Source organism: Rhinolophus sinicus, chromosome 15 (assembly GCF_057876585.1).
Source record: "Rhinolophus sinicus isolate RSI-liver-muscle chromosome 15, RSI-T2T, whole genome shotgun sequence".
Lineage (NCBI taxonomy): Eukaryota > Metazoa > Chordata > Mammalia > Chiroptera > Rhinolophidae > Rhinolophus > Rhinolophus sinicus.
The window spans coordinates 26,927,199-26,946,727 of record NC_142515.1 but is presented as its reverse complement, the minus strand read 5'-3'; the positions used below and the strand labels follow the sequence as shown (position 1 = coordinate 26,946,727).

The following is a 19,529-nucleotide window of genomic DNA, read 5'->3' as shown; positions in this document are numbered from 1 at the left end:
AACATCATCCACACAATGGGTGTGCATTTTATAAAAAAATCAAGCTACTAGAATCTATGAATTTGAAAGTCTTGGACTGTGATTGTCCAATATCACTAACTTAAAATATTTTTCAACTCTCCATACAGGAAATTATTGAAGATGGACAAAGTTCTGAAGTTAAAGCTGTGTTAAATGATGAACGATATCAGTCCTTCAAAGTAAGTGTGATTTTACTTATATTTATCAAAAACAGTTTTTCAGTGAATCCTCGTTCTTATTCTAGGTGATTATATTAGTCAGCTTGGGCTGCCCTAACAAAATGCCATGGACTGGGTGGCTCAAATAACAAATATTTCTTTCCTCACAGTTCTGGAAGCTGGAACTCTGAGATCAGGGTGCCAGCCTGGTTGGGTTTGGGTTAGGACTCTCTTCCTGGCTTTCAGATGGCCTCCTTCTCAATGTGCCTGCACATGAGAGTGTGCAAGCTCTCTGGTGTCTTTCTATAAGTGCACTAATCCCATCTTTAAGGCCCCACCCTCAGGACCTCATATAAACTTAGTCACTTCCCAAAGGCTCCATCTCCAAATACCATCACACTGGGGGTTAGAACTTCAGCATATTTATTTTTTGTGGGGGAGACAATTCAGCCCCTAGCAGTGGGCTAGGAAGCAGATGCCAACATACGTATGGGTGCTCAACCTTATTGCCATGCTATGGTAAGATACAAATTACCTTACCTTCCAGACATCTGTCACTCACGGGGACAAACACCATGGGGACACTAGAACCACGGGACGAAACAACCTGCTCTTAAAGAGCAAACCTGCGTTGGAAAGATCCTTGCTGCATCCTTCTCCACTTTGAAGCAGGGTTCAGTACCTCCCAGTGTTTCCTCCCTTGCAGCTGCAGGAGGCAGGGACTTCTGCCAAGCCCTTCAGTTCAGAAGTGAAGCACAGGCCTGAAAGGTGGTTGTGGGCAGGAGCCCAGGCTTGGCGTGCACACAGACTGGGTGTGAGTCTGGGCTCTGCCGCTTACTCGCTGTGTGGCAGTGGAAAATTTTTACAACCTACATGCACATCCCTCTTTAAATTCAAGGATGAGTATGCAGAGCATTCGTGTGTGTAAGGGACGCTTGGCAAAGGGGAGGGCCCGATAGGGCTAGCTGTTGTCACACATCGACAGCACAGGCCGTCCCACAGTCAGATTACACTGAAGCCTGTGCAGATGCCAGCGCCTGCCTCCTCATGTTTGTTTCATTTCTCAGAAAAGGATCCTTCTGAAACAAAAATGTCTCTAAAAAATCTCCATCACACCCGCACGCTTGTCATATCCAGGAGAAACTTGGTCCGACATTTACTTACACTTTTCTCAATCCCTTGACTTCGAAAGTATCATTTCATTGTCATAACGATTAATTTTAGAAACTAAAGGCAAGCCTTTCTCTGTTTCAGCTCTTTACGTCTGTATTTGGAGTGGGATTGAAGACATCTGAGAAATGGTTCAGGATGGGTTTCAGAACCCTGAGTAACATAAGGTCAGATAAAACCCTGAAATTCACACGAATGCAGAAAGCAGGTAAGTTGTTTCTCCTAAAAATCTCCCGTTGTTACCATGGGCTGGGCAGGATGCAGTAGAGCCGGAAGTCCGGTGAATGTCAACTCTAATCTTGGTGAGCTGGGTCACTTGTTTGGCCTCTTTTCATGCTCTGGTTGAAAGCACACGGCTTTTTGCCGTCAGACAGACCTGGATCCAAATCGTGGCTCTGGCATTCTGCAGCTCTGTGACCTTAGCAAGTCTGTTAAAATCTTTGGGCCTAAGTTTCCTCATCTGTAAAACGGCGATAACATTGGGACTTAAGCAGGATATAAATCAGGTAACACAGGCAAAGCCCCTCGCACTGTAACTGGCGCAGAGCAAATACGCTCTTCTTGGGGGCTGTTGTCATCCCTTTATCCAGTTGTCGAACCAGGTTGCCCTGTTGATCTGGTTCTGACTGAGCCGATCCTCCTGGACATCTGGGTCCCAGTGGGTAAGAGGTGTGGGTGAGGAGCAAAGGGCAGAAAGATGATATGGAGGACGGGGGAGTAAAGAATATTTGAACAAACTAGAGTTGTTGCCCGGCACAAGTATGGATCTGCTTTAGAAACTGTAAAACATCAGGACATAAAGAGAAATGGTGAAAATCTAGATACAGGATCGCTCTACCCAACCAGACTTGTTAACCTGAGAAGAAACGACTATGTTGACACAAGTATCTGAAAGCGGGGGGGGGGGGGGGGGGGGGGGGGGGTGCAGAGGTTGAAGGTGGCTTGGTCACTTCCATTTATGGAGGGTCCTCATAAACTTTTTTTAAAATGAAGAAATGCTAATACAGGGTCAAAAAAATTGTACGTGTTTTAAACATTTACTTTTAACATGCAATAGAAATCCGATAAAATTGGGGTTTGAAAGGGAGTCACAACCACCCCAGTCCTGAGCACTACGGCTCTGAGTTGCAAAGAAAGACAAGTCATCAACATTTTTAATGATGTTAAAGTAAGGGAATCTTCTACAAGAGGAAACCAGGAAGAGAGAGAAAAAAAAAAAGCTGTCTTCTGCTTAAGTTATGAAAAGAAACAAGCAACAGGAGAGGAAACAAATCAAATCTTGGTGGTTTGCACTAATGCTGTGATAGGAGACCCCTACTCATCTTTCATAACGTTGCTAACCTCTGAGAGATGGCGAAAAAGCTTTATAAGATACCACACGAGAAATAAAAGAATCTAAGAAAAAAAACAAAACAGTATTTATATTCTGGGTTCCTGAAAGTATACCAACCAGCTCTAGAGATGAAACTTATGTAACTTTACTAACAATTGTCACCCCAATAAACTTAAAATAAAATAAAAATGAAAAGAAATTTACATAAGTACTAAATATAAGTAGTAAGTGGCTTGGAATGATAGTAAGGACTTTCAACACAGAGAGAGAAATTTGGGGGAGGCAATGAGTGAGTGTTTGACTTAGATGAAAAACCCATATCAAATGACACCAAATGCTCTCAAGATCTAAGTAACTTCCAATTCCCCAGCTTTGTAAACTGGAATTTTCTCTTCCTCTTCAGCTCTTTGAGCCCACTGAGTGAAGCAGCTCGCTGAATCAATTAGTGATCACCATCAGACTGTTTAAAACTCTTGTATTATGCAGAATTCTAGGAATGCCTTCTTATCATAGCTTAAAACCTCTGGCTGTATGTATTCCGTTAGCTGCACTGCAATGAATGGCATTGTCAATGGGAATAGTTTAGATTACCGCCAAGGGTAAACTGATTGAACACATTGAAAATACGATCCATGGGTCAGATGGAAAACCTGATTCAGTTTTACCTAAAATTGCACTTGGTTTAGTTCCCTGAGAATTCACATATCACATTGGCCTTGAACAGTCAATGCCCGAAATATAATAGCACACATATAACATTACGCAGTGTAATAAGTTTCTGGTAATAAGTTAACCTCCCCAACCATACCAAAAGGAAGTTGCTTTCATGGGTGTCAACAAATTATTGTAGCCTCTCCAGGTCCCTACCTGATATCTGCACATTTTATTTAAAAAATTGTGAATCATGACTCTTGGGTTACATACATCCTGAGTAAGCAAAGGAATTGTATGGTTACCAGGTAAGTTGTACTTTGAATGTCAGTCATGATGAAAAATTTGGTATCAGTAAAAAGCTTAATAGAGCATTGCTGTTTATTTTTTTCCACACATTAATGAATTATGTATTTAATTTTATTAAATTGATATTTTTACTGTAGTAACACTTAACATGAGATCTGCCTTCTTAGAAATTTCTTCCCCATTGGTACCATAACTAGTTATCCATTTCCTGTTGATGGACATTTGAGTTATTTCCAGTTTTCAGTTATTATGAAAAAAGAAAAGGTGTTAGGAATATTGTCGTACCTGTGGATATATGTCCTCACCTCCCTCGTGCATATATATAGGAGAGATATTGCTGAGTCAGAGGAAAATAGCTATTTATTTAGCGCTAGTAGATACTACCTAACAGTTTTCCAAAGTGGTTGAACCGCTTTACACTCCCACTAGCACTGTGTGAGATTTTCAGTTGTTCCACATCCTCACTCATACTTGCTATTGACAATCTTTTCTGTTTTGTCCAATCTGGTGTACGAATAGTGTTATCTTATTGTAGTTTTAGTTTGCATTTTTCTAGTGACCTTTTTAAGTGCTTCTTGGCTAATTCCTCATCCAAGAGGTGCCTGTTCAAGTCTTTTCCCTTTTTAAAAGTGTGTTATTTTGTCTTTCACTTACTGATTTGTAGGAGTTAGTTTATGTTCTGGATGTAAATCCTTGAGCCGACAGATGAAATTCAAATATGTTCTCCCAATCTGTAGATTGCTTCTTCATGTGCTTAATAATGTCCTGGGATGAGCCAAGTTCTCATATTTAATGAAATCCAAATTATCAATCTTTTTGTTATAGTGGTTTTCATTCTGTTTTAGAGATATTTGCTAACCCACAAGAGTATTAGGGTATTTTCCTGTTTTTCCTTCAGAAGCCTGATTCTTTTAAACCTTTGCATTTAGGCCTTTGACCCACATCACATTAATTAACAAATTTTAAGTGTACAATAGAATGTCGTTAATGACAGGCACAGTGAGGGACAACAGATCTCTAGAAGGCAAACCTACCCTCTTCCTGTTCTTAACTTTAATTCTTTAATTCAATTATCGCTTCCAATCCTGACCCTTCCCATCCCTCGTTATGCACTGTCTTCTTTAAATAATAGGGCACAGCTTATTGATCTGGAGGGCTGGAACTTCAATAGAAAGTCAGATCTGAACAGCTTGGTTTCTACAGGGATATGAAATACTGCCTCTTAGTCAGGAAATTGTAAGGCTTTCCATCAGAAAGCAAAGAGCCATCATTACCATGAGAAGTTCACAACCAGGAGAACAGAAATAACTGGTCTCTGTGCAAACTGTTTGGTGTTGATGCCCGTGGCCATGTTAGCTCCGTGTGGGGGCAGAATCCCACCCCGCTGAGGGCTGGTTGTTTCACACAAGACATGTCACTCTCTCCACTGACGTGTCCAATGCCTCTCAGGATTCCTGTATTATGAAGACCTTGTCAGCTGTGTGACCAGGGCAGAAGCAGAAGCGGTCAGTGTGCTGGTTAAAGAGGCTGTCTGGGCATTTCTGCCGGATGCCTTCGTCACCATGACAGGAGGATTCCGGAGGTAAGGAAGGGGAGGCTGCTTCTGTCTCCCCTGCTCTAACCCCTTCAGTGGCTCCCCATGTTCAGAGTTCAGTTCTGAACATGGCACAAAATGCCTAGGGTGGTCTGGCGCCAGCCTCTCTCTGAACCTCATGTTTCACTCCAGCAATCCTAAATGGCTGTCATTCTGCACACACGAAGCTGTGTCTTGCCTCTATGACCTTGCTGTCAGACCTTTCTGTTTGTACTGTCTGTCTTCAGATCGTCACCTGGCTGACTTCTCCTTTGTCCTTTAAGACTCAATGCAGATGCCACCTCTCCAGAAAGCCTTCTTTGACTCCCTCCTCCCCATGCTGGGCTAGGCATGCTCCTCAGTGCTTTCTGGACAGCTGCCCAGTAGTTTGTTTGTATGCATGCTTTCCCCAAGTTTTTAGAGCTTAGTGCTCCATAAGGACCAGTGCAGGGTGCCTAGCACAAAGTAGGCACTCAAGAAATATTGGTTGAGTGAATGAATGAATGAATGAATGAATGAATGAATGAATAAATGAACTCTTCACAGAGATATGTGCTGTTGTTGGATACTGAAGCCTCTGTTTCAGAAAGAGACTCCTTCCCTCTCACACCCTCCCTAATTCTCCCTGTGGCCATCTTACATGGTGGCTGTTGGCTGTTCTGGCAAGCGGGATTTGAGGTGAGGAAGAAAGTGGGAAGAGAAGATCAAATCTAAGAAAATGCCCTTAATCTATGTCATAATTCCAAGAGCCCTATCTTACGTTATATGAATATAGTTCTTGGTTTGCTTGTTGTCATACTTGTCTGTGTGTGGAGAGGGGGAAGGTGCATGGGTGAGGGTTATAGAGGAAATAATCTTTGTCATTTTTTACCCAGGTGATCAGATACATAATGCATGATTTTTTATTTTTTCTGTGTCATGTATTTATTTTGCAAGGAATAGAGTTGTGCAACCAAGGATATTTTGTTTTTTAAAAAAATGTCATGAGCATTTTGTGTTGCAAACCTTAAGGATATAAAGGCATATAAACAAAGGTGACTTTTAAAAGTTAAGAGCTAAAAATCCAATTTATTTCCATTTTATGCTGTGTTGTTGTTATTGTTTTTTTTATTCAGGGGTAAGAAGATTGGGCATGATGTAGATTTTTTAATTACCAGCCCAGAATCAACAGAGGAAGATGAACAACAACTTTTACCTAAAGTGATAAACTTATGGGAAAGGCAGGTAAGATGAAAAATCAAAAGTAGATGTTTGGACACTCAAGCATTATATTAATACTCTTGAATTTTACATTATTTGCCTCATAATTACATAATGAGCACCTAATTGATTCTCAATTATTTGCAACAGCTATCACAATGTCACCTGACACACAATGAGATGTACCCACTTTGGGTCCTAGCGTCCATGTTACGGATACGTACCTTGTTTAAACACCTTGTCCTATAACTGAAGGGGCCGAGTTAGTTTTGTCTCTGCCTTGGACATGCAGAGGTATTAAACCTCTAAACAAAATGAAAAGCATGTGCTGTGAAGACCTGGGAAGTGTGAGAAGAGGCAGAGCAAGTGTAAGGGTTAGGCAGGAGGGCTAAGACTGGGATAAAATCAGTCTAAGAGGTGGTGCTGGCACACTGAACTCTACGCTGGTCAGTGACCACTTTGACCTTGTGCTGAGATGGGAAGAAGGAAACTAAGGAGGGTAACTTGGGCCCAGCAGAGGTCATGGCTTAGGGCCTCCTATCCACTGAGGAGATCAGATTTGCCACAAGCCGCCTATCGCCCACTGGTGAAAGCAAAGGATCACCCTGCAGCCAGAGCCACCGGAAGGGACCTGACCCCTGCTGGACTCTAGTGAGAGCTCCACTTCCTAAAGAGACCAGAGGGCTCTACCCAGGGACCCGGAGGAGCCTGGGGCTGGGGTTTTTCTGGCACAGCCTTATCCTCCCTGACTGATGCAGCTTCTGCTGGGGGTAGACCAGGCTCCTTGATATGCCAGAAAGAGAAGCCCTCAGATAAAGTGAAAATAAGAGTTAGACACACACAACCCTGAAACAAGCAGCACCAGAAGTGAAGACCCAACTTTGGAACTAAATGCAAATTCACCTGTGAGGCCATCCAAAGCCCTCTCTGTCTCTCTCAGGAGAGGGAACCCAGGGGGGCCAGGGGCCCTGGGAGTGAATGTAATAGGCCAAGCCAGGGGAAGGCAGGACAGCTACACCTGGGTGTGCCCCACTACTCTGCTCAAACAGGAAAGATGAAAAAATTCTTATGGATAGACAGCACGACTCAGGGACCCAGCTAGCTGAGGCTTGGGTGGAGAAGGCGCTGCCTCTCTCCCCACCCCAGGGCTCCTGCGAGACCTTGGCTTGACCTTGGTTTACAGGCACCATCCTCTGAGACTGTGCAGCCCAAGACAGGGAAGGGGTGGGGACATGGTGACAGGAGTCTTCTTTTCACTGGTCTTACCTCAGTTTTGAGGCATACTGCTGGTCCCCGAGCAAAGAAATAGGCAGGCACCAATGGAGGCTGACATGAAACATGTGGGTTTTAGACTTGGAATTTTAAAAACACAACCCTGCCATTTATTGGCTGTATGACCCAGGATGCTTGCTTAATCTTTCCAAGCTTCTCTTTCCTCACCTGTAGAACAGGGATAACAAACCTTTCCCGTTCTGTTAACGGGGAGGATTAACTGACAGAATGCCTGACACATGCCTAACAAATGGGGGCTGATATCCTGATCTCTCATGCACACTTATTTCTTGAACTCTGCTGCCAGGTGAGGTGACCCAGGAGAGAGGAGGTGCAGGCCCTCGTCCTCTCTCGTGGACAAACAGGGCCTCAGGGAGGAGACGCCTTGGAGTAGTTAGTGTCCCAGCTCTGCTTGCACCCCTGCAGCCCCAGGCCTGGCCCCCAACACCTCAGTTGTGAAACCAGCACACGAGTTCTTCACGTTTGACTTCCACCTCGACTCACTCCTAACCCCTTCCCTGCTTGCCTAAAACTGCCCTTTCCGGATTGTCATTACATCTCGCACAGGCACACGTGTACATCCCGCACAGGCACACGTGTGTACCTACTCATACACATCCAATGTTTTAAAACACCTGCAGAGCAGAGTGAACAGCCCATAGGGATTGGTGTGGGCCGCCTAGCACATGACTCTATGTGATTCTAGTAGGAGACCTCATGGTCAGGGGTGGGAGAAAGAGAGAAAAGAGCTTAGAAATGATCTCGGGGTGAGGTCTCCATCCCAAAGACTCCATTAGCTTGAATCTCACTGGCCACCAGCATTTCAATCCAAACAGGGGAGGGCTGACTACGTGTGGTTTGGGTTCACACCACGTGAGTGGGACCTTGGTACAGGGCCCCTGACTCTTCCCTGTGGCCACATCCCCAGTTTATGGAACTGCTGAGTGATTGACAGTATTGACAATCATTAGAGAGCAAAGAATATTTTTGTGTTGAAAAATGGATTTGACTTTGAATGGGGAATGCAGAATCTTCTGAGAAAGTGTTGGAGGGAATTGAAACCATAGGGTGGGTGGATCGTATCAAATCAGCCTCGAGCTGCAGCCTTGCCGCCCTCCCTGCTCGGTTGGAGGGAGACTGGGACTAACTGCCAGGCAATGGAGCCTCCTTCTTTGTGAGAGGGGAAGCTAGAAGCCAAACACAGGTCTCCTGCCCCATGTCATCCACGCTGAGAGCTTGTCCCCTGGGGAGGGAGGAAGCAAGGAGCAGGGAATGCCTCCCTCCTTGCCAGGAGTCCCTCAATTTCCAGTAGAAAAAGAAGACCACGCTGATGTAAAATCCAGTCCACTTGTGGGTATGATGAGGAAGCTAGAGCCCAAACCTTCAAGAGTTTTCAAAGAAGGAGAGAAGTTTCCTAAAGAGAATGGGGGGCAACAAGGAAGGAAACTGTAGAAAATAGAGATGCCCTGCAGACAGCCCAGGCCAGAGAGCGGAGGCGACCACAGGGGTTGAGTGTGTGTTTGACAACCGTGCGCTTCACAGACAGAACTGCCTGGATGTGCAGAGAGGAGCAGGCCATTCACGGGATGCACCGGGAATACCCTGCAAAACTCAGAGCAATCCCCTAGCAAAGCTAGCCCCTTGCCTGTCCCAGCCAGAGCGTCACCACCATGTGGAGAGAGTGTAAACACTGTTAGAAAGCCAGCTTTGTGGAGTTTTCTGGGGGGGAGGCGAAGGCGGGTGCGGGGGGGGGGGGGGGGGGGGGGGGGGAGGTGTTTTTGCAAATCTGGCTCCAAAGTGAGACTTGTTAATATGTTAATAGCTCACTTTTCAAGTGTACATAATTCAAACTTACACCAAAGGCTGCTATCGTGTACTAATTTTAGTAAGTTTTATTAAAAAGTGGAATTGTGTTTTCCCGAGTGGGTTATTAGATTTAGCCACAGCAATATCTGTCACCGCCCCCAGAGGCTCTTCCTGACATCGTGCTCCTCCCCCCCTTCAAATGGTGTCTGTTCTTCCTGACACCTTTCCTGGGGGACGCACTGAAGGGTGAAGAGCTCCTTCTTTGAGATCAGCAAAAGGAATGGTGTCCCCTCCTCAAAGCGTTAGGTCGAATTGAAACAATGTCTCATTGCAGAAGAAATGTAAAGCGTTTCTAATAATAATAAACTGAACCAGTCATGTCCACAGCGTGGTCCTTAGACCAGCGGCATCAGCATCACCTGGGAACGTGTTAGAAATGCACATTCTGCCCCCTCCCTCCCCTCCACTGAATCACTCTGGGGACAGGGCCTTGCAAACTGTGCTGTAAACAAACTTTCCAAAATGCCTCTGATAGAATTTGAGAACCTGTGACCTGAAGAATAACAAATCTCACTCCCTAATAGCTACGATTAAATTGTTTTAAGGCTGTTGGCTCTTTTAGTTGACACTCAGATTTAGCAGTTAATTGCATGTTTCTGCTTCTTCCTACTATACATCTGCCCTGTCTGTGCCATGAGGAATCCTCCCTGAGCAGGTAAATTGGAGGATGGCAACTTACTGGACACATCTTGGAATCACTAGTTAACTTGGAGTCACCAGTTATAAAGTTAAGTTTCTAACGAGGCAATGTTAAAGAGATGAGGCTAGTTGCGAGCACCAGCCTGCCATCAGAACTTGGAGGTAGATTCTCCCGCAGCCTCTCTATCCATGGACCCTATCCAGCGGGGACTCTTCCTGATGGCTTTCTGTTTCTTTTCAGGGATTGCTTTTATACTATGACCTTATGGAGTCCACATTTGAAAAGTTCAAGTTGCCTAGCAGGAAAGTGGATGCTTTAGATCATTTCCAAAAATGCTTTCTGATTTTAAAATTGCACCATCAGCGAGTAGACAGTGGCAAGTCCGGCCAGCAGGAAGGAAAGACCTGGAAGGCCATCCGTGTGGACCTTGTCATGTGCCCCTACGAGTGCCGTGCCTATGCTCTGCTGGGCTGGACTGGCTCCCGGGTAAGTGTTACCTGGATCAGTGGGACAGCGGCCTAGAGGAGTGACAATGGCCTGGAGGCGGGGTGACAGGGAGTGGATCCGTGCCCAGAAACCTCTAAATCGAGCATTCCACCTGCACATGGTCAAGTGTGACAAATTAGAACAGTCAGTCTTTAGAACAGTCAGTCTCAAAGTGTGGTCCCCTAACCAGCAGCATCAGCCTTACCTGGGAACAGGTTATACGTGTAAATTCTCCACCCCACCCAGACCTACTGAACCAGAAACTCTGGAGGTGGAGCCCAGCAATTTGCATTTCAAAAAGCCCTCCAGGTGATTGGGATGCAGCTGAAATGAGAGAACCATTGAAGTAGAGAAAGCAGCACACTGGCTAAGAGCACAGGTTTGGCCATACCAGACCCAGTTACACGTCCCTGCATTGCCTCTTACCAGCTGGATGATCCAGGACCAGTTCCCTATGTCCTTTAAATTTTGTTTTCCCATCAGGAAAGTGAGGGTGGTGACCTCAGCTACCTCCCCCGGCTTCAGGGACTCAATGAGATGAAGCCGGCCGGGCCCTCAGCACACACCAGGCACATACATGGTCAGTGCTGGCCAGGTGGCAGCTCCCAGCTCCAGTCATGTTATAGCCACAGAGATGGCGCCCCTGATTTGAATCTCAGTGTGTCCTCCATCCTCCGAACTAAGCCCTCCCATACTGTTTCACCAGTATCCCAAAGCAGCTGGCTGTTGCTGTAAAAGAAACGAGTCCTTGGAGGGTTTTATATGGATGAATGACATAACACAAAATAATTGTCCTCAACCTTGGGTTAAATGTCAGGTGTCTTTGCTTTGGGGCCAGAATTATTTCAGCACAGCATCTTAGCACCAGAATTTCTTGCCCTAATCAAAAATATTGGCTGGCATCTTTTATTCATAAAAATTAGAAAAGCCGATGAAGCAATATATCATAAATGCTGTTTGTTTGATAGACATAAATCTTTGGGAATGTAGAGTCTGTTGAGAAAAGGGAAAGTTCCAAAAAGAAGTCCAAGGTTATACAAGGTCATGCCAGTTAGGAATCACTGGAAGAAATGGTTGCCCTTTGTCCATTTTATTTTTAACACGGATGTATTTTCAGCCCATTTTAGTCTCTTCTCTGAGTTCTCTGAATTTACTGCCATTGGTTCTGTGGACACTGACAGAACACTAAACTCTGCCACTATTTAGCTAAGTGACTTTAAACAAATTATTTAACCTCTTCAAGCCCAGTTTCTCCATCCGTATTGTGGATAACAGTGCTGCCCACATCCTAATATTGCCATTGAATTAAGTGAGATGCTGCATGTGTTTAAGTGTGGGAAGGGCTCAGCAAATGGTAGCTACTTGTGTTATTATCTTTAGGCCCCCACTTACCTGACCACTGAATGTGGTGTGTTTTGTCCCCGGTGGATACATGTGGGTGGGTGACGGGGATTAGGTCTAGTCTAAAATGTTGTAGGTGAGAAATTCAATTTTACCTTTTTACCCAAAGATTTCAGGGCCTGGCAAATGTTCTCAAGACAAATTCAAGTCATCCATGAATCTCACCTCAGCTTGGGGTCATTCATTTACCAAGTTGTCTGAGTGCTAAGCTGATTAAGCTTCCTTGGGATCTTTGTAGCCTAAGGATTTCCTGAGCAGAATACGTACGTCCATAGGGACACATTAAGCTGAGATTTTTCTAGAGCCGTTCAGGTATGGTGCAACTTCTGGACTGGGCAATGAATAGTTAAAAACCAAAGGAAATTTCTATTTTCCTCTCAATCATGTTTCTTCAAAATAGATCTGCTTAATTTGTCAACGTGACTTGATTTGCCGAGATTCCTTCAAGAGTATTGTCCATGTTTTGTGTCAGGTGCTGGGAGAAAACACGGCCTCTCCACTGGAAACACATAGATGACTCATTCGCCAGGAGTCTAGGCTAACCCAGACCCTTTACTAACCCAGATGGCAGCCCTTCACCAACTTTAAAGAGCATCTCTTCCTTAAGATACCTTTCTGTCATTTTCCAGAAAATTGTCATAATACACATGCATATCTGCAAAGACTACAAATGTGATTGGCACCCTCTAGAGTTTTCACAGTGTATGTCATGCAGGGTGTCATGCGGGGTCTCTGGTCCCACTCCCAACATAATGCAGGACATGGTGAGGCCAAAAAGGAACACCCATGGAGCCACAGACAGGGGAGTCATACCACTATATTCTCGCTGGCGGCTGGGTTGGAGACACAGGAAGCAGGAGCCACACTATCCGCAACCTGCCATCTGCTTCTCTGCCAACCAACCCCACTTGCTAGCTGCAATCTGCAATCCACAATCCGCCTGGCTTGCTAGCGTAGCCACCGCAGTTATATCAGTGGCTAATGGCTAACTGGTAACAGCTGATGGCCAACTAGTCACAGCTGATGGCCGTCTACTCCCTGAGCCAGCACCTTTCCACATGTGGCTGAGAGCCTGGAAACTGCTCTCTGGGACTCTGTCCCCACAGTAGACGACTTGCACAACTGTATGTAGCAACCCTCTGAAATTTGTTGTGACTAATGATACAGCCAGACTGTAGTACCATCGCCCCTGCTTGATGTTCAGCTTTCTTCATCTGAAACAAGAGACAACATGCTTGCCATGCCTATGGCACAGGGTTGCTGGGAGAAACTAGAGGTTTTAGGGCAGAAGGCAGGACTGAGTCTGAGTCCTAGCTCTATCACCAGCTGTGTGGCCTCTGGTAAATTACTTAGGCTCTCTGGGTCTCCTTTCATCATCTGAAAAATGGGGCTGATAACAGTGCTAACTTCACAGGATTATAATGAGAATTATATGAGACAGTGCTTTCACCTGAGCACAATTTTGAGTTCAGTTATGTACTTAAAAGTGTTCTTCAAGAGGTGATGTTAAGCTCTTTTAGAAGCAGTTAAGTACTAGCCATAACAGAGCATATCAGAAAATTAATATGAAGTAAGAACTCTGTCCAGTGTTAGGCACAGAGTAAACTGCCCATAAATGTTAGCTAGGATAGCATTACCCGGAGGATGGCCACAACCTTCCTAACTGGTCTCCCTGCTTCTGCCCTGCCCTCAGCGAAGCGACCCTGTTACAACGTAAATCAGGTCAGGTCACTGCCCTGTTTGAAACCTTGCAGGGGCTCCCCGTTTAACTGAGAGGAAATGCTGCAGGTCTTACAGTGGCTCACAAGGCCCTGCACGATCTCCGCACCCTTTTATTTCTCTGAACTCCTCTCCTACTGCTCTCTTCCTAAGGCCTCTGTTCCAGCGGTTCCCTCTGCCTGGGTGCTCTTCCCCCAGAATCCACTTGGCTAACTCCTTCACCTCCTTCACGTCTTTGCTCAAACCCCTCCTTCTCAATGAGGCTTGTCCTGTGCCCAGCGCTTACCTGTTTTAACATATCTTATAATTTATTTATCCTGTTGCTGTGTCCTATCTGTGTCCCCTGCTCACGTCCAAGCCCCATCAGGGCAGATGTCATTGTTTTGTTCACGGCTATGTTCCAAGCACCCAGAATATACCTGGCACATAGTAGATGCTCAATAAATATTTGTTGAGTAAATATTATTACTCTGCAAATGAATGACATTGTTATAAGTCCTAACAGTCTATGGGAAAATGCCCCTGAGGTTTTAGCAGAGGAGTCCAGGAATATATCTCTCCCCACACAGAACTGGGGAGCCTCTCACTGCCCCCCATTCCCTCTTTCTCCAGACACTCCCCAACACACAGTGTGAGCAGCCATTATTCTGAGTTCTGTGGGGGGCACTGGAAGAAAGTGGCCCAGTACTGGGGAGGCGGCCCTGTGCTAAGCACCACTCCACTACTTTCACAGACCAGCAACTACAGCACCCAGAATCTACAGCACCCTCCTCAATTCTTTCACAACCCTGGCTTCCCCTCCGCTGCATTATAAAGGACTTCTGGTTGGAAAGTCTGTTTTCTCACACACTCAGGTGATGGTCTAGAAGGGCAGTTCCCAGCCTCAGCCCGCTTTCGTATAATACGAGGAAATGGTTCCTTGCCACTAGAGGGCGCAACTATTCCATACTTTCTTCCCATTCCCACATGGAAAGGACAGTATTTCTACATCTATGCTTCTCCCAGGAAAATTAACCTCAATGACAACTTCATTTGTTGCCCTCCTTTTCCAAGTACTTCCTGTCCTCTAGCTTAGGTTTCGGCTTTTGCTGCCTGCAGCCTCAGAGTCCTCGCCTGATCATAGGAGATGCTACTCTGGGGCAGGTGATAGGGCAGGTGGTTCAGGCCATCAGTTTTAAAGAATGTCATATGAGAAGATGTTAGAGCCAGACGTGACTTTACTCAGGCACTTCATCCATTCGCCCGTTTAAACAGCCAAGATTCAGAGAGGCTGGGTGACTTGCCGAGAGATGCACAGCCAGATAGGGACAAAAGCCGGGCTGGAATCTGGGTCTCCTGACTCCTTAGCCTCTTTTACAATAATGATATTCCAAACTATTATTTATCCAGCATTTACTCTGGACCAGACGTTATTCTGGACATAATCCTCACACTATTTATTTATTCATTCAACAAACATTTGCCACCCATCTTACATGTGCCGGGCATATTGGAAGAGGAATATCGTTATGAACCAAACAAATCAGATTCCCGATTTCAGAGCTTACGTCTAGTGTGAGCGCGTGAGCACAGAGCTCTGTCATCGTAGAGCTTTGCCCTGAGGGAGAGCATCGCTTTGAGAACGTGTAGCGGCGTTTAATTCCATTTAGTGGAGTATTTAATGTTGAGATAGATGTTTCATTATAGGGATTTAGATATCTCTAAACACATAATACTGAAGACATTCTGGACTAGATAGTAACTTATTTTAATTATCTCTTGTCCAGCAGTTTGAGAGAGACCTCCGGCGCTATGCCACGCACGAGCGGAAGATGATACTGGATAACCATGCTTTATATGACAAGACCAAGGTAGAGTTGTCTCCCTGAGACGGGCTACTTTGACCCTCATCCCCAAGTCTGGCTCCCTGAGCACTTTTCCTTGTAGTGTCCAGGTTCAATTTCCTTTGCCCTGAGAGTCCCGTTCCCACAGAACACAGCTGAGAGAAGTTGGAAAGATTCTGACAGGAGCACAGCCCCCAGCTGGCCCAGAATGCACCTCAGGGGCATTGAGCTCAAAGATGATGAGCTCATGGGGCCCCCAGAACCAGTCCAGCACTGAACATTAATTGAGTTTGGTATATCTTTGATATTTGCAATGAGTAACTCCAAAGAAAACCAAAGATCCCCCCTAATCACAAATACCACTCAAGCACCCCTCAAATGCAGTGGGTGGTAGCCTTTTGAGTGAATAGTATGTCATTAATGAGAGTCTATTGCAAGAAGGAGAGCAACAGAGCTGCCCTGGGATGTAGCTGAGTGGTCAGCTAGTCTCACTCACCAGCCATGTGACTCATTGGGCGGGCTAGCCATGCAATGGTCATGATTCAAATTCATGCGCCAGCAAAATGATAAATTACTGTATGAATTATGAAGAGTTAAATATTCAACTGTTAAATCCACAAGTACCAAGGTCTACTGTTCTTACAGTGGTCAAGGACACTGAGATCTGAGGGGAAAGGAGACACACAATAACTAAAATAGTTTCTGCCCTCCAGGAGCTTATAGTCTAAATAAGGTGTATTTAGTTAATACTGTCTCAGTTACAAGTGTCAGAAACCCAATCCAAAATGGCATAGGCAAAAAAGGGGGAATTTGGCTTATATACTGCAGCATCCAGGGTCATATTTACTTCAGGTGTGGCTGTATCCAAGTGCTCAGGCAGTTTGCCTCAGTGTTGGTTTCATTCTTAGGCAGGGTTTTCCCATGAGTCCCATCCTTTCAGCTTAGCTACCCCAACAGCGAAGAGCCCCTTTCCTAGTAGTTCCAGCAAGAGTCCTAGCTGATGCTCATTGGCCAGGCCTGGGCCATGTGCCCATCCATGAACCCATGACTGTGGCTCTGATTGGCCAGGCTTGGATTGTGTGCCCCTCCCTGGAGGTAAGACCAACCCCACCTGACCCTCATGGACTGGGATTAGGGAACGAGGGTTTCCCAAAGAAAAATCAAGGTGCTGCTGTCAGAAGCGAGGGCTGTGGATGCCAGCAGGAATGTGTCAGATGTCGAGCGTATGAGTGGAGCGTGTGAGTAGAGGCAGATTCACATAACCTTACTTAGGAATACTTACAGATTGACATAGAATAAATAGTTCAACATAAGCAAGTGTCTCCTGTGTGCCCAACACTGTGCTACAGACAAGAAGGGATGGAGGAGAAGTGGTGCTTGGTCTTAAAGAGATCACGTGGTGGGAGCCTGGTGGGGGTGAGGGCAGGTGTGGAAGGCCAGGAGGAAAACCAAACACCTACAAGTATCCTGTAATTGCCACTCCCCGTTACCTAGGGCAGCAGTATTTAATTCTGATTGCACATTGGAATTACCCAGAGCTTTTAAATAGATCGATGACAAGAACTCTCCTGAGATTCTGATTTCATTAGACTGGAGTATAGCTCAAGCTTCAATGTTTTTTAAAAAAACTTCTTCAAGTGGTTCTAATGAGCAAGTGTGGTTAAGAACTACAGCCCCATAGGAAAAACACCAAGTGCCTTTAGCTGAATATGTAAGGCTGTCATAATTTTACCTTAATTTATTAAGTGATATACTTTGGGGTGGGACAATATAAAAATTACAGAAGTCAGTTAAGAAGGGCTTTTATGCTCAGAAGAAGGAATTATGTTTTGGCAATAATTCATTCTGACAAGACAGGTTTACAAGTAAAATTTTCACTATGTCAGCACTGAGATGGTTAACAAAAATATCTGAATGCACGTATTTTTTTGTTATGCTTTCAGAGGATATTTCTCAAAGCAGAAAGTGAAGAAGAAATTTTTGCACACCTGGGATTGGATTACATTGACCCATGGGAAAGGAATGCCTAGAGTTACCAACATTGTTTTCTGTTTGTTTGTTTTTTTGTTCTTTTTTCAGGTTAAATAAATTAGGCTTCATAATATAGTGAAAAATGCCTTAGAAAGTTGGGGATTCTTTAAGTCTCACTGAAATGCAGATTGCTTCTAGAAATAAATAGTTTTGGAAACATGACAAGGCACCACCTGGTAATGGGTTATGCTCTAATAGGCCATTTGTACAACTGTTGCTTAGACTTCACAATGCATGCTGCCATAGAAACTGTGTTGTAGTTGGTGGCTCCTCTCCAGGGAAGCTCATCAAAGCCCACTTTGCCCATAGTGTAGCTGAAATACTGTATAGTTCCAATAAAAATAGGAGGATACAAGATGGTGGAGTCTTCATTTCTTCACTCAAATATTATAAAATACTCTTGAATAAAAATGTAACAAAATGGAAAAATAAAGTTTAAGATTTATCTCAAGGGGAGAAACAGGTGTCATAAGATCAGCAATTCCGAGGCAGGAATGACGGAACGAGGTGGTCAGAGCTTGATGTCTGAAATCCAGATCTCTCCATTATATTAGCCTCTCTCCAAGAGAAGACTGGAAAACAAGGGAAGAAAAATGAACAACAAAATGACAATATCAGAGATAAATGGCTGGTTAGCCTAACAGGTAGCCTAACAGCGACCTGGTGGGGAAGATGGACAATACAGGCTTAGAAACTGTGGAGAGAGCCCTGTGGCTCGGGAGGCCAGGAACCCTACCAGAGGAGGAAGGATCCGAGCAGGTGTGAAAGGATGGGAAGATCTGGAGCACACCTCTCTTTGCTCCAGGCTGGAACTTTATCAATTAGGTTGGTGAGTAGTGCAACTCAGCCTTCCCCAGTGCCTCCTGCTTTGGGAGCAGAGCGCCCTCTGGTGGCGAACAAAAGAACCTTTGACGGCAAGTATTATACAACATGATTAAGGCATATCACGTAAGAAGCCCAAGAATATTAAGCAGGACCTTGGAGACCTTCTAGTCCATCCCCCTCGTTCAACGGAAGACAAACCAAGGTCTAAAGAGAGGCACCGGCCTGCCCAACACCACACAGTTAATGTCAGAGCTTTTGCTGATTCAGCAGAGGATATGCATTTGGGCTGGGTTCCCCTAATTACCAGCTGTGTGGCCTTGGATAAGTTACCTAACCACTCTGAGCCTCGATTTCCTCTTTTGTGACATCAGGATGATAATGAAGCCTCTCTTTGTGTCTGCTAGAAGATTGAGGTAATGCAATAAAATGCTTGATTTGGCATCTATTTGGATTGGGAAAGATTAAGGAACAAGTTCATAATTACCTTGGGTGAAGGGACATCTAAGAATATTGTCAGTACTTTACTTGTAAAGTACCAGCAGTAAGTACCAAGTCCCTGAAGATAAAACAGGAGGTGGTGAAGATTAAGGCCAATGTCCTGGCTCTTGGACTCCCAGACCCGAGGCTGCCTGGACCAGCTGAAACTCTCTAGACACCAGGCCGAGGGTGACAGGATGCAAAGGTCTGGTCCAGTGGAAGACAAGAGCTACTTTACGGGAACCTCCAGGTGCTCACTGCCCTTTATCTCCTAGGGAGCCATCGTGGAGGTCACTTTTATTTGTTTTGAATATACTTTTTATCAATCAATTCATATTACTGTAAGTATTTCAAACTCTTCCCGCCAGCATATATATCAAAGAACCCAATAACACTGTGTTTCCCCAAAAATAAGACCTAGCCAGACAATCAGCTCTAATGCATCTTTTGGAGCAAAAATTAGTATAAGACCCCGTCTTATTTTGCTATAAGACCGGGTATAATATAATATAATTAATATAATACAAGATAATATAATTAATACAATATAATACCAGGTTTTATATTAATTTTT

The 19,529-nt window shown here is 44.8% G+C and overlaps 1 protein-coding gene across 2 annotated transcripts in view; it reads left to right on the top strand.

Moving 5' to 3' along the window:
- DNTT (DNA nucleotidylexotransferase) overlaps positions 1-19,321 on the top strand; it is a 38,441-nt gene extending 19,120 nt beyond the window's left edge. The window contains exons 5-11 of one of the 2 annotated variants that reach the window (XM_074339305.2): positions 129-200; positions 1,434-1,557; positions 5,092-5,224; positions 6,331-6,439; positions 10,434-10,679; positions 15,569-15,649; positions 17,566-19,321. In XM_074339305.2, coding sequence (XP_074195406.2) covers positions 129-200; positions 1,434-1,557; positions 5,092-5,224; positions 6,331-6,439; positions 10,434-10,679; positions 15,569-15,649; positions 17,566-17,652 — 852 coding nt within the window. In that variant the 3' untranslated portion in view covers positions 17,653-19,321. Of the gene's footprint in view, positions 1-128; positions 201-1,433; positions 1,558-5,091; positions 5,225-6,330; positions 6,440-10,433; positions 10,680-15,565; positions 15,650-17,565 lie in introns of both variants that reach the window. The other variant, XM_074339304.2, reaches the window with a different exon arrangement.
- Positions 19,322-19,529: the final 208 nt, after the last annotated feature.